Source organism: Crocodylus porosus, unplaced genomic scaffold, assembly GCF_001723895.1.
Source record: "Crocodylus porosus isolate Cpor-Errol unplaced genomic scaffold, CroPor_comp1, whole genome shotgun sequence".
Taxonomy (NCBI): Eukaryota; Metazoa; Chordata; order Crocodylia; family Crocodylidae; genus Crocodylus; species Crocodylus porosus.
In genome coordinates this window covers 1,229,419-1,242,833 of record NW_017728927.1, presented here as the reverse complement: position 1 = coordinate 1,242,833, position 13,415 = coordinate 1,229,419, and the positions used below count along the sequence as shown (strand labels likewise).

The following is a 13,415-nucleotide window of genomic DNA, read 5'->3' as shown; positions in this document are numbered from 1 at the left end:
GACCCGTAGTCCCAGAACTGGTCAACAGCTCATGGATGGGATATGCAGTACAAAGGGGGTCTGTTGGTTCGCAGGGTTCCAGAGCCAGCCCTTGCTCTCCAACAGTGGAACTGGTCCAAAGCTAGGTGCGGCTGCCGGCTCCATAGTCCCAGAACTGGTCAACAGCTCATGAATGGGATATAGAGTACAAAACTGTAACACGGTGAATCATTGTCAGTTGTTGGATTTTCGAGGCCTTTGTCTTCGCTGGGGTATGCCCAGGCGGGGAGGCTAGGAACCGGTCTGTAGGATGATCAGGCCTACAGAGTTTTTTCGGTCGTCGTCTCTGCTGCTTCCTGCTTTTTTGCCTCTTTTATAGATGTTCGTTGGACTACCTCTATGACACTAACTATGATATAAGCTAAACATACAGAGATAGGATAATTTTCTTTTACATAATAGTTACTAGGCAGATTCTCTGCACAAGTTTCGTTTCTTTAATACTGACACTTTTTAGATAAGAAGCAAAATGTATAGAGTACAGGTGTGAGGCCTACTGCCAGCAAAGCATAGTACCAGGCACTTGTTTAGACTAACAGTAAAAATTGCAAGGCAGCAAAAAGCGGTACCAGGCACTTGCTTTGGTTAACAGCAAAGCCCTCAAGGTTACATAAATGTGAGAGTGCCACACGGCAGTTACACAGAAAAGAAAAGAAATATAATATAAAATTGAAGTAATATAAAACAGTTACATGCTTACTAATATAAAACAGTTACAGGACTTACCAGCCCGATGCTGCTTCCCAAGTTCCCAGCTGTGCTCCTGGCCATGTGCATACTTTCACTGTGCACATGTATGGGGCATTTATCAGCAACATTATTGGCCACATCAGCCAAGAAAGCCGATTGCAGATAATGTCAGTTTTCCTTTTATGGGTTCCAGTATGATTTGAACTGATGTATCAGTGCGCCTCTGCTTTCAATTCTGACTTTAGACTTGTTCCAGCATCCTTCTATTTGCAACTGAGCTTGAATCAGATGGTGTCCATAGTAGATGTTGGATCAGTTTGGTCAGTTTTTTCCTGGTGCCACTTAAGAATGCAACTGCTTGCACCAAGGAATCTAGACAATACGCTAGCTAGAATTTTTTAATTTTCATGTGACTGGTCGCTCAGTAAATTGCAATGCAGTAATCGCACAGCATATGTTGTATAATTTCACACCATAATGCTTGATGGCATCAATTATGGGTGGTTTTATGGGATTTTTTTAAAAATTATAGCTAATTGTCTAGTTCTTCACTTTTGCAGTTCTGTCTAGGCTTCAGTGTGAATCTCAAAGACTGAGCAAATTAAACTCTTGTTGTGAAAGCAGTAGCTATTATTCTGCCATATAGTTCTGAAATAGTGATTGATATGTGTACTGAATTAGTGCTTAATGTACTCCATGAAATAGTAATAGTAAATAATTTGAGGGGGCAAATGCACTTCTCTTAAATCTTGCTTTCTATGCTCTTACTTTTAGAGGAGGCTGTACTCTCTCAAAGTTGCTTCTAAAGTTCAAGCTTCTGCCGCCAAAGAGCAAGCAAAGTTGCATCTACAGCCTCAGGATCTTGAGGTCAGTGTAAAATAATATTTTATCTTTCAACACCGAATTGAATCGGTTCAGAAAGAAGCAGTGTGGTGAATAGTACTCTTATTAGGCCACTAAATCATAGTAAGTTTTTATTTTATTTTTAATGCAGATCACAAAATTGCCAAATGGTTTAATTATTGCCTCGTTGGAAAATTATTCCCCAGTTTCAAGAATTGGTGTATTTATTAAAGCAGGCAGCAGAAATGAAACCCCCAGTAATTTGGGAACTGTACATTTGCTCCGTCTTGCATCAAACTTGGTAGGTAACTTTAAGTTTAATTTTTTGAAGGAAGATAAAATGATGAAAAACTTGATTTGCATTCTAGGGAGTAAATAACATGGGCAAGGTGGATTGCTGGTATTTACAGACTTAATTTTGTCTGGGTTCAGATGCAGCTCAGAGTTGGCATGGCTCATGTTTTGTTACCATATACTGGCCGGGGTGGATTTGATTTAAATCAAATTGATTTAAATCACCTCGATTTAATTAGTGAGTCCCACTGGGTAGAGTGGGTTTCTTCAATCTTTGCTAATCTGTAGAGGAGCCTCTGGGAACCCCATAAGATTGGGCCCCTAATATAGTCCTGTTGTGACTTATAAAACTTTTCTGATAAGGTGATATGAATAAATATATTGTCTCAAATACTATATAATTGATATAATCCTTAGTCCATAATGATGTCTTTAAGCTTAAACATGTCTTAAATTAAAAATAGGCTTGTGGGTTTTTTTAAAGCATCTTAACAAAAAAAAGATTAAATAAAAAATACGATTTTAAATAAAACAAATTCTGACTTTTTCTCTTTTTAAGCGTTTATTTTTATCCACCCGGATACTGGCTGTTCTGTTTATCTGAAAGAAATGAATTGATGACATTACTTCCTAGAAGTGGAATGTTCACATTCATTTTTATGGCTGTTTGATAAACTAGACCAGTGTTACCCTGATGTCTCCAAACTCTTAAAGTTAAACAAATGCAACATGAGATCATTTAAAAGATTAATACATTAACTAATAAGTTATTTACAAAAGACTTTTAAATGCATGGTTTTGTTTACTAATGAGAACATTTTAAGTTCCCGTTTCTTGAGTTTCACTGATGTTAATTCCACTTCCTAATAATTTTGATTAGCATATGGATTGTAGATGCAGTTGCCTCTTGTAATTTAAATTACAACAACATTGCTCTAAATGGCAGCATTGATAGGGTTTTTTATCTGTCTCTTGCTTTAAATGTATAAATAGAACTAATATAGAAATATGGAAACTTAACTTATTTGGTAACTTAAATGCATCTTTTTATAGACTACTAAAGGAGCCTCTTCTTTCAAGATTACTCGTGGCATTGAAGCTGTTGGAGGTAGCCTGAGGTTGGTAACCCTATTTAAACATATTCTGTATTGTAAAGAAAACTGTGGAAACTAGGTAGTGTATCTAAAGTCCCCACGGGAAAGTGATTTAAAGCAAAAAGAAAATATACCCCACAAAATTACATTATGTGGATGGACCTGCCTGATATCATGAAACTTATGGATAATGCATAATAGGAAAATACTAAAGGAATAAAAATAGGAAGAAACATTAAAGACCATAACCAAAATTTGTATTTCAAATGGCTTTTCACTTACAGCAGGTATTGAATTTACATAGTTGGCACACACTTGATTTGTAGAAAGTATTGAGTTTGCATCATTTCAAGCATTTTAAAGTATGCAGAAAAATTAACCTATTAATTAATCTTAATAGAATGAGCATAATACTAAGAATCTGTTATTCATTAATAGTCGCACATATAAAAGAATCGCCATAGGGTACAAGAGTTCATGCTTTTTCGATTCTTTTGTAATAAGATGGTTGAAAATTTAAATTATCAATCTAAAACTTAAGTGCAAAGGGCTATTATAGATTACTATTTTATTGTATAGGTGTATATTTTGTATCTATGTTTGTTCAATAATATTAAGTTGAATGATCTAAATCATATGATCCTAAAGACCAATATTTGAAAACCCCAAGTCTTTGTTGCACATGAACAGAAATTGATAAAGTGAAATGTTTCTATGGGCTATCCTACCCGAATTCCATCCTATTTCTCCTTTAGATGCTATTTTTCCCCCCTCTTCTAGTTTTAATTTTCCACTTGAATTCGGTTGAAATAACAGCACTTGTATGTAAACAGATGTCTCAAAACAAATAGTGGTTTTCCAGAATTTCTACAGGAGTGAAAGGGCTTTTGGTTTTTTTCGGTTTTTTTGTTTGGGGGGGGGATGTTGTTGTGGGTTTCTTTTTTTAGTAGGCCTAAAACTTAAAAGATTGATATAATCTCAGAGCAATGGAATTCTTGCAACTGAAGTTTTTAAGTAACTTGAAATTCTGCTGCAGAATTTCCTTAGACAAGGGAATTCATATCTGTCAAGAACTAATATTTAAACCCCACACCTGTAGTACATGCTTCTAAAAAGGATGTTTCTTTCAATTCAGTGTGACCTCTACGAGAGAGAACATGATATATTCTGTTGACTGCCTGCGCGATGATGTGTAAGTACCCAGATATGGCAACATTTTAATATACAGCATATTTTCTTCAAAATACCCTGGACAAATCGCAGAATTCTATTTTTATTTATTTATTTTTTAAGAAGCAGTAACAGTACTAGTATTTAACGTTATGCCCTTATGAATGACTTATGCCAGCCACTAATATTCTGATGCTTTGCTTGATTATATTGTTCTGCAGCATTCATGTGGTCTGTACTATAAAGTTGGTTTCTTGCTAGAGGTGCACCAATACATCGGTCCAATATTGGATCGGCACCCATATAAACAAAATTGACTACATCAGAAATCGGCTTGAAGCGGACGATAATTTGGCCGATTAAATGCCTGTGCCTGTGTCCAGCCACAGCACAGCACACAGGCAGCAAGGAGCGCAGCCCAGCAGCTTGGAGAGCTGCCTGCAGCTGGTAAGTCTGTTGTGGGGGACGGGGAGGGGTGAGGAAGCAGGTGTGGGGGGAGCAGATCAATCCTCCCATGGTGCGGGAGGGAGTGGAGTAGGTGCTGCCCAGCTGGGGTGGGGCATAGGACGGAGCCATAGCTTGTCCAGGGGGGCGTGGGGAAGAGGAGTGGCTCCTGCTGCTGCTTGCACTCTGGGAGGGCACGAGGGTGGGGTGTGTGCCCCGGATCTGGGCAGGCTGGGGCCAGGGGCTGCCCCAGGCTCTTCCTGGCAGGGGGAGGGAGGGGACTGGGCTGCGCTGCACTCAGGGTGGGCAGGTGGCAGTGCTGGGAGAGGGGCAATGGGGGGGCCTGTAACCACCCCAAATTTCACCATAGCCCTTCCCCTCAGTGCTGCCACTGCCCACCCAGAGTGCAGCCCAGCCCCTCCGGCCTGCCCCACCCCTTCCCACATAGATCTGGGGACACGCCCCCTCCCATGCACTCCCAGGGTGTGCACAGTGGTGGGAACCGCTCCCCCACCCTGCACCCCCAGATGAGCTGCAGCTCCATCCTGCACTCCACCCCGGTTGGGCATTGCCTACCCCAGCTCCACTCCCTCCTTCACTCTGGGGGGTGTTGATCTGCCCCCCCATGTCCTGTCCCTCCCCGCTTTCCTTTCACCACAACAGACTTACCAGCTACACACATCTGTATCGGAAACTGGATCATATCGGCCGATATGCCTCCTTAAAAATCAACTATTGGTATCGGCCTTCAGAATCTCTATTGGTGCATCCTTAGTTCTTGTTACTCTATTTTACCATTTTCTTTTTTACTTGAAAGAATCTAATACATCCTTTATACCTTTTGTCTCCTTGTGTTTTTAGTGATATAGTAATGGAGTATCTAATTAATGTTACTACAGCTCCTGAGTTCAGAGCTTGGGAAGTAAAGGCGCTCCAACCTCAATTAAAGATTGATAAGGCAATTGCCTTTCAGAATCTGCAAGTTGGTAGGTACATTTCCTGATTTCTTATGTTGGTTTCTCAAGAATTGACTTTAAAAAAAAAAAAGTGACCTGCAAACACTGGATTTTTACTCTACTTTAAGTAATTTGACCATTTCAGTTAATTTTCTAGTCTTCTGCTGGAGAAAAGCAGTCATGGATGTAACATGTTACTATAGAATCAGATAGAGGGGGAGAAAGGGATGAGGTGAATTATAACCAGACCTGCCCTAATGCAGGGTGTCTCGTGCCTTCCTCCATAGCATCTTTGGCTGGCTGTTCTCAAATGGATCACAGTTCTGCTCCTTTATGGCAGTGCCTTTATTTGTTCTTCCTGTCCCTCCACGTCAGTGTAAGTGGTTAATTTTTCTGTTGAGTAATAATCTGTTTCTTCTGTTTTTAGGTGTTCTTGAAAACTTGCATGTTGCAGCTTATCGGAATGCTCTTGCAAATTCCATGTATTGTCCAGATTATGCAGTTGGGAAAATCACACCCGAACAGGTAGGAATATATCAATTGTAGCTAATGGATAAATAATAAGGTGTGAAGCTCTGTTTTGTTTCTCTTGTAAAAAATGCAGATTGAATTTATTGAGAAATTTTCCCAAAAGGGAAATGTGTGTGCTCTTATTACATGTTATTCAGTCTATTTCTGACATTTAAATATAGTTACAAGGTGTCATAAAGTCACATGTCTTATCTACTGTGATTCACAAGCATTTGGAAAGGCTATATTTGTAGTACATGAATTTATTACTAGAAAAACACTCAACTTATAAAAGCTTTACTGCAGAAGTATGGTACAAAAAGTAACATGCTGCATAGTTTGGAGAATTTGAGGGCTGTGCTGCTGGGTACAGGAGACTGGCAAAGTCATTGCAGGTATTGAGCCCTAGCCTGTGATTTCAGGTTGTTTGTTTATTGTAAGTCACTAAGTTTTTCAGATAGGTCAGTATAAATCAGATAAATACTGTAGTTCATTAGGATCATCTTCTGAGCCCACCTTGGATGATTGCCTTACTGGAGTGCTGCCTAGCTCAGTTCTCAGTTGCTTATGGAGTTAAAACAGCATATGCAGTTTTTTAGTCTAAATTTTAATCCAACTTCCCCATTTGACATAAATAAGAGATTTCCACTGTGATTCGATGGCATGATTATTAAAATTCCTGGTATAAAGTGTGGCATTAGTTAGGGTCCTTCTGTCATTGAGGAGAGTGCAAAACATTGTTCATGGCAGATAATAGCTGCCAGAAGCTTCAACATTTGATGCACTAAAAATTGCAGTATTAGAACAATTGATACAGTTATGTGCAGAATCTGATGTTTGCTACTTTATTTCATTTATGTGGAACTATTCTGAAATGAACACTTAATTATTGCAGCTTCACCACTTTGTACAGAACAACTTCACAAGTGCAAGGATGGCTCTTGTGGGAATAGGTATGTATTAATTTAGCATGTTGTGAATATATGGAAGAAATCGAACTTCTGCTTTGAAAGTCAAACAGTTAAAGCACCATTTATTTTTGACTCGAGTTGTTATTCTGCAACTGTAAATTCCATGCATCTTGAAATGAAAATATTGTGTTGCAGGTGTAAGCCAGTCTGACCTAAAACAGGTTGGAGAGCAGTTTCTAAATATCAGGGGTGGAGCTGGTTCTTCTCGAGCTAAGGCACAATATCGTGGAGGTAAGGCCAGTATTTGATATTGCTCTTAATTGCAAACAGAATGTTGCTATAGGAACTATGAAGGAATTTATTTAAAAAAAAAAAAAAAAAAAGAAGTCCCAAGTGAAATTGCCATGTTGTGCTCGTCACTGCACAGAAGTTCCTGCTACAAATAAATTTCTATGTAATTTAAACAGAAGGCAAAAGAAGAAAACTGTCTACAGATGGGAGCTGGTAGCAAAACTGGGAGCTCAACCTAAATTTCCCGTCCCTAGTCCAGTGCCTTAATCACAGGATCATCCTTGCTTTCTGTTCCATAAAATTAAACTCGGGCCTCAGGTTTTTAGTGTTCTGAGAGTGTGAGAAGCTGAATACAGAGGGCTTTCTGGGAATACTGCAAGTGTTTCTTTTAGAGAAGTCCTACTAACCCAGTCAGGCAGTTCATGCAGAGGCTAAATATTGGTTTATGTCTATTCAGTGCTGTATCTGATCTAATACTGAGCATTTTTTATCCACAGCGGGTAAATCTACATGTGCACTTTACTGGGGAGTTGACTTTTTAGCTCAAGTTACTGTCTACATGTGCACCAGTATTGGGGCACAGTAAACTAATTAATTCTGCTGTAAGATCATACTGTCCCTGACAGGAATCAAAACCTGCAATCAAATACTCATGTAAATGGTAACTGCAGGAAGCAATTGCACCTGGTCAGCCCAGGCAGCAGGTGGTCAGACCCCTGCCTGCCACCTACTACACTGCTCCACACATCTGACACTCATGCCCCAGCCAACCTGTCCACTGCTGCCACCCAGAGGCCAGGATTGAACCCCCTCATCCCCCAACCTCAAAGTGCTGCTGTCCTGGGTGGACCTGTAGATGCTGTGCTTGGGAACAGTTAACTCTGGCATAAACTTTGCTCCAGAGTTTATTGCATCTGTTGCATTAATTAAACGCATAGATACACCTTGTATTCATTGATTACCTCTGGAAACAGTGCATTTAACACACAAAGTGTTAAACTATTTCCAATTTTTCTGATTTCTTTGTAATTGGTCTGCACTGAAGTTGATGGAAATCAACCAAAATATAACTTTTGAGTGAGTAGGTGTTGTGTGCAGTGTTTTCCCTTGAGGAAGATACTCACTGAATTTTGTAGCTTTTGCCATAAGGGAACTAGAACCATATTCAAACCAGGCACAGATAACATCTCCACTTGAATTTCTCTTTGTGCTTGTGAGTAATTTGCAAACAAGACTTCTACCTTTTCTATTCTATAAAAATAAGAGAACTAGTTTTCCTTCTTACCAGGCATTGATGTTTGTTATTCCCTATTACAAAAGCTAATCTTGTAGACACCTAATAAATAATAAATCTGTGTTAATGGCTTCTTGGGAATTGTCCATATGGGAAGTTTGTGAGCAGCAAGCTAGGGGGTAAATTTACAGTGAACTATCTAGCGTGTTAGTTTTTGCAGCTACTTTGAGTGCATGCAGAATGTGAAGTAGTATACTCTTCTAAAGTTGTAAGCTACTTCTCATAAAGGCATTTTGAATGTGCGCTATGCATATCCACAAAGGGTTACTTACCTCACACTAACTCTAATTTTTCACATCCTAATGTAGTAACTTCTTTTTGGATAACCTTAATTGCTGGCTAGAAATACCATATTTTATTGCATAAAAAATAAATCGCTCTTCTGAAAATCAGCTGGTGGAAATTGGGGTGTGCATTATACTTCAGAAATGTGGATCCCCACAGGTCCAGAAACTCGGTGGTAGGGGAGTATGGCAGTGTTACTTACCGTGGCTCTAGGAGCCATGGCTCCTAAATGTTGCCACTACTTCCTCACTGCCAAATTTCTGGATCCCCGCTGGATGATGTGGCAAGCAGGGCTCGGTAGCAGGTTCAGAAGGAGGCTTGGCTCCCTGCTGATATTCTGTCAACATATTTTACAGTGTACAAGTCAACATGTATAAGTCAACCCCATATTTCCACTCAAAAAAGTTAGGCTCATCATAGATGTGCATAAGTCAACCCCACCTCATCAGGGGGTTGGCAGGAGGGTGGCTGGGTGTGCTGGTGGTGGGAGAAGGCGGCAGGGACATGTGAGGTGCTAGAAGCTCAGTTGGGTTCGTGTGAGAGTTGGATCGAGTGCCTCTGAGCTCAGGCAGTACCTGGCCCACTGGCAGCCTGTCTGGCCAGGCCCTGGGGGCACTGCTGCCACAGAGGGAAGAATCAAGCTTCCCTGCTGCTCAGGGGCTGCCCAGCCTGCTAGTAGCTCGCCCCCAGCCTGGGGGTGGAAGGGGCAGGCTCTGCCAAAAGCAGGAATATGCCCTTCACTGCTTCTGCCTTCAGTAGGCTCCTGCAGTCTGCAGGAAGCCTGGCACTGCTCAGGAAGGGGCTGTCTTGCCCCATGGGTGGCACAGACTGTTGAGCAGAGGTGGTGGGGAGGCTAGGGGTGTCAGACAGGGCTGAGTGCTGCCTGGGCTTCCAATGCCTCCCACGCTGTCCCCACTGCCTTCTGTCACCAGAGTACCCTGCTGCCCCCCCCCCCCCCATGCTGCCTATGGGGCAGGGCAGCCCCTTCCTTGGGGGGTGCCAGACCTTTTGGCAGAGCCTACCTGCTTCTCCCACAGCTGGGAGACAAGCTGCTGCTGGACCAAGCAGTTCCTGAGCTGCAGGGGCAGCCTGGTTCTTCCTTCCATGGTGGCAGGGTCCCCAGACTGTGTGGTGGGGTCCAGCTGAAGTATTGATATGGTGTATAAGTCGAGGTGGAAATTTAAGTGTAAACATTTTGGTTTCAAACTTCGACTTGTACACTGTGAAATATGGTACTTAACAGTACTATGAGGCAAGATCTTTTTTAGGGGTAAGATTTTGCTGATACCAAACTGATAGCCAATATGCAGCTTGGTGAGCAGCATCCTACCAGTAAGTCTATTGGGGAAGGGAAGGGGCATGCGGCAGGCAGATTGAGGCCCCCACAGCGAGGGATGGAGTGGGGCTGGAGCAGGGGTAGGTGCTGCTCGGCCAGGGTAGTGCAGGGCACAGGACAGAGCTATAGATGGCTCGTCTGGGGTTTGTAGGGAGGGGGAGCAGCTCCCTGCCACTGTGTGCACCCCCAGGGTGGGTAGGCAGGGCATGTGCCTCCTAGATTTGTGCATGGGGCAAGGCTGGGCTGCTTGCTGTGGGCTCAAGGCCAGGGGCTGTGCTGGCCTCTTCCTGGGGGGGGATGGGCTGGAGCTGTGTTCAGGACAGGCGGGGGCAGTACTGGGAGGGGGTGACAGGGTGGCAACAGGGAATTTTCTGCCAAAACCCACCCCTTAGCCAACCCTCCCAGTGCCACCTCCTGCCCCACCCCCATCCACCCTGAGCTCAATGCGGCCCACTCTCACTTTGCACGCAAATCCGAGGATCACATGCTCCCCATGCCACCCCCACGGGTGTGCGCAGCAACAGGCAGCTGCCCTGCCCTAGCTGGGCAGTGCCTTCCCTTGCCCCAGCCCCCCACTCCCTCTCTCTGTGGGTGCCTCAGTCTGCCCTGCCATGCCCCTTTCATCCCTCACGCCAGCCCCCCACAGACTTACCACTGGACATTGCTCTCCAAGCTGCTGGGCTGCATTCCTGGCCACATGAATGCTGCAGCTGCACACATGTTCGGGACATTTTATTAGTGACATTTATCAGCTACACCAGTCAAAAAAGTCAAATGCTGATAGTATCAATTTTCTGTTTATCAGTGTTAGTCTTGTATGGACCAATATATCAGTGCACCTCTAATCTTTTTCTTTCTCCATGCTGTCTTTCAAAAACCAGGTGGGTATTATATTCTGGGCCATGTTATTGCAATAAAATAATGTGTTCCTCTCCTCCTTGGAGATAAACAGTAGCATCCAATTAATGTGTGTTTGATATGCAGTTAGCTTACTTTCAGTATACCTTTGTTTTTATTTTCAGGTGAAATCCGAGAACAAACCGGCAATAGCCTTGTCCATGCTGCTGTGGTGGCAGAAGGAGCTGTTCGTGGGAGTGAAGAAGCAAATGCCTTTACTGTCCTTCAGCATGTCCTAGATCCAGGGCCTCTTATTAAAAGGGGAAGCAATATTACCAGCAAACTATTCCAAGCAATTGCGAAGGCAACTAACCTACCATTTGATGTGAGTCCAAAAGTGTATTACAAACTTATATTGCTAAAAAGTTAATGCATTGCGAGAGGGGGGAATGTGCAGCACGCTAAAGTCTCCTTGTAAGACTGAAAGCCATATTCCAAAAGTAGAATCTACCTTTCTAAATTGCTTTGTCTTGGATGCTGCCTATAACTATTTTCCTGTAGAAGGCATTGGGCTATTCTGCCTTGTTATTGAAATGCAATAATTGAAGTTAATTTTGTTTCACAGGCTTCATCATTTAACGTTAATTACTCTGATACTGGACTCTTTGGGATTTATGTCATATCTCAAGCTTCGGCAGCTAGAGAGGTAAATTGCTGATTCAAAGTTGTCAGTTAAATTACTTTGACTTATGCCTCTGATAGAATTTAATGCATTTAACTCTGATTTCAAATGATAGGTTTAATTCTGACACTTTTTTTAAAATGTATATTCTAATTGTACTAAGATTAAAACACTAACTACGCTTGTTTTCATTTGGAAATGTGTGTTCAATAAATGGCTATACCTGTAAAGAGAAGCAGGGAATAGGGCTTACCTTCAACAAAGTACAACTGAAAAAATGAAATTGCAGCAACAAAATAACTTGAATGTCTGTTTCAAAATTCTCACATTCGTGAAAATGTCCATCCATTGGCTGTATCATCTGGAAGAGCTGAATTTGAAACCCCTTTTGAGAAGGAGGTCCTGATCACATTCATTATTAAGGACTTGAAATTACTATACAGCCAATACAGGATTTTGAGTAGACTGCAAGCTCTATCCCTGGCCATGCTGGATTGTTGTGTTCAGTGTACAATAACTATTGTATGAGGCTGTCAATATATGATTGACTGGAAGAATAAGAGAATATGGCCCAGATGGTCCTTCCCAGACCCCTCTTATCACAGGCAGTTGCATCATATTATCCTGATCAGGCTTCTTTAAAAGTAGTTGGGACTGTTGTCACTGCTGCTGGCTTTGAAGGCTAGTCTAGAATCTCACAGCTTGATCGGTAGCCTTCTAATTTTCAGCCTTAACTTACTGAAGTACCTCTCTGTTCTTTGGACAAAAATTCTAGCTTAAATTTGGTCTTCTCTCTGTCCCTGCTTTATGCCTCTAAATGTTTTTTATTTAAAAAAAAAAAAATCACTTCTCTTTTTCCCATTTCCCCCTTAGCTTTTTTTTATTAGTTTAAAAAAAAAAAAGTTCTTAAGTCTCTCTCTCTCTTGCACCCCCACCTTGAGTTCCCTGATTAAAACAGAATTTGTTATTTTTTCAATGCATGACCACATTTTTTAATACTAAATTTCATCTTGTTTCCATTAATCTTCAAGGTCATCCACTTCCTTTCTGACTTTTATTCCAGTATTCCATGGTATTGACTGCGCCTCCCACTTTTTTTTTTGTCTGTATAACTCATTGGTACATTTCTATTTTGTGCCAAGTTAATTAGTGAAAATATTAAAGTTCTAAGATCAATCCATGAATAACTCTGTTAACCTTTCTCCACTCTAATAATTCCCCTTTCAACGCAGCCCATTGGCTGGTTTGTTTGTCTGTTTTTCCTATTAGGTACTTTCTTACTCCTAATGTCCTTCATCTTTTATTGAATTTCAGTAAAGCTTTGAAGTCCTGTGGTCTGTATTAAAGGAAAAAAGAAGCGATCAGAGAAAGATATCAGACTAGTGGACATGTTCAGCCTTTGTTAAGCCCATTGCATTTTTGTGTAACTTTTCCATTTTACTTCCAGGTCCTCATTTGCTCATTGCTTTAAAGCAGTGATTCGCAATATTTTTAGAGTTCAGGCCCCACTTTTGAATATGGCAGCAGCACTGGCTGAAACCACTCTTGGTGTGCTGGCTTAACTTACTGCAATGCCTCTCAGCCATGTGCTGTTGCCTCCATACAAAACAAAAATACCTGCAGAGGCAGCATGGAAAGGGCACTGGCATATTCACGATTCCTTCCTGCATTAGGGCTCTCTAATTGGCTTAAAGAGGCAGAAGCTAGGTCAGACTAACTCTTCTTTATCCAGCTCCCTT

The 13,415-nt window shown here is 41.6% G+C and overlaps 1 protein-coding gene across 1 annotated transcript in view; it reads left to right on the top strand.

The window, feature by feature from the left end:
* Window positions 1-13,415, top strand: part of LOC109314770 (cytochrome b-c1 complex subunit 2, mitochondrial) — a 23,930-nt gene that overhangs the window by 3,134 nt on the left and 7,381 nt on the right. The window contains exons 2-11 of the mRNA XM_019542104.1: window positions 1,504-1,596; window positions 1,724-1,873; window positions 2,920-2,984; window positions 4,096-4,152; window positions 5,436-5,560; window positions 5,958-6,055; window positions 6,936-6,993; window positions 7,147-7,242; window positions 11,180-11,379; window positions 11,620-11,709. Of these exons, the coding sequence (XP_019397649.1) occupies window positions 1,504-1,596; window positions 1,724-1,873; window positions 2,920-2,984; window positions 4,096-4,152; window positions 5,436-5,560; window positions 5,958-6,055; window positions 6,936-6,993; window positions 7,147-7,242; window positions 11,180-11,379; window positions 11,620-11,709 (1,032 nt within the window). The remainder of the gene's footprint in view (window positions 1-1,503; window positions 1,597-1,723; window positions 1,874-2,919; window positions 2,985-4,095; window positions 4,153-5,435; window positions 5,561-5,957; window positions 6,056-6,935; window positions 6,994-7,146; window positions 7,243-11,179; window positions 11,380-11,619; window positions 11,710-13,415) is intronic.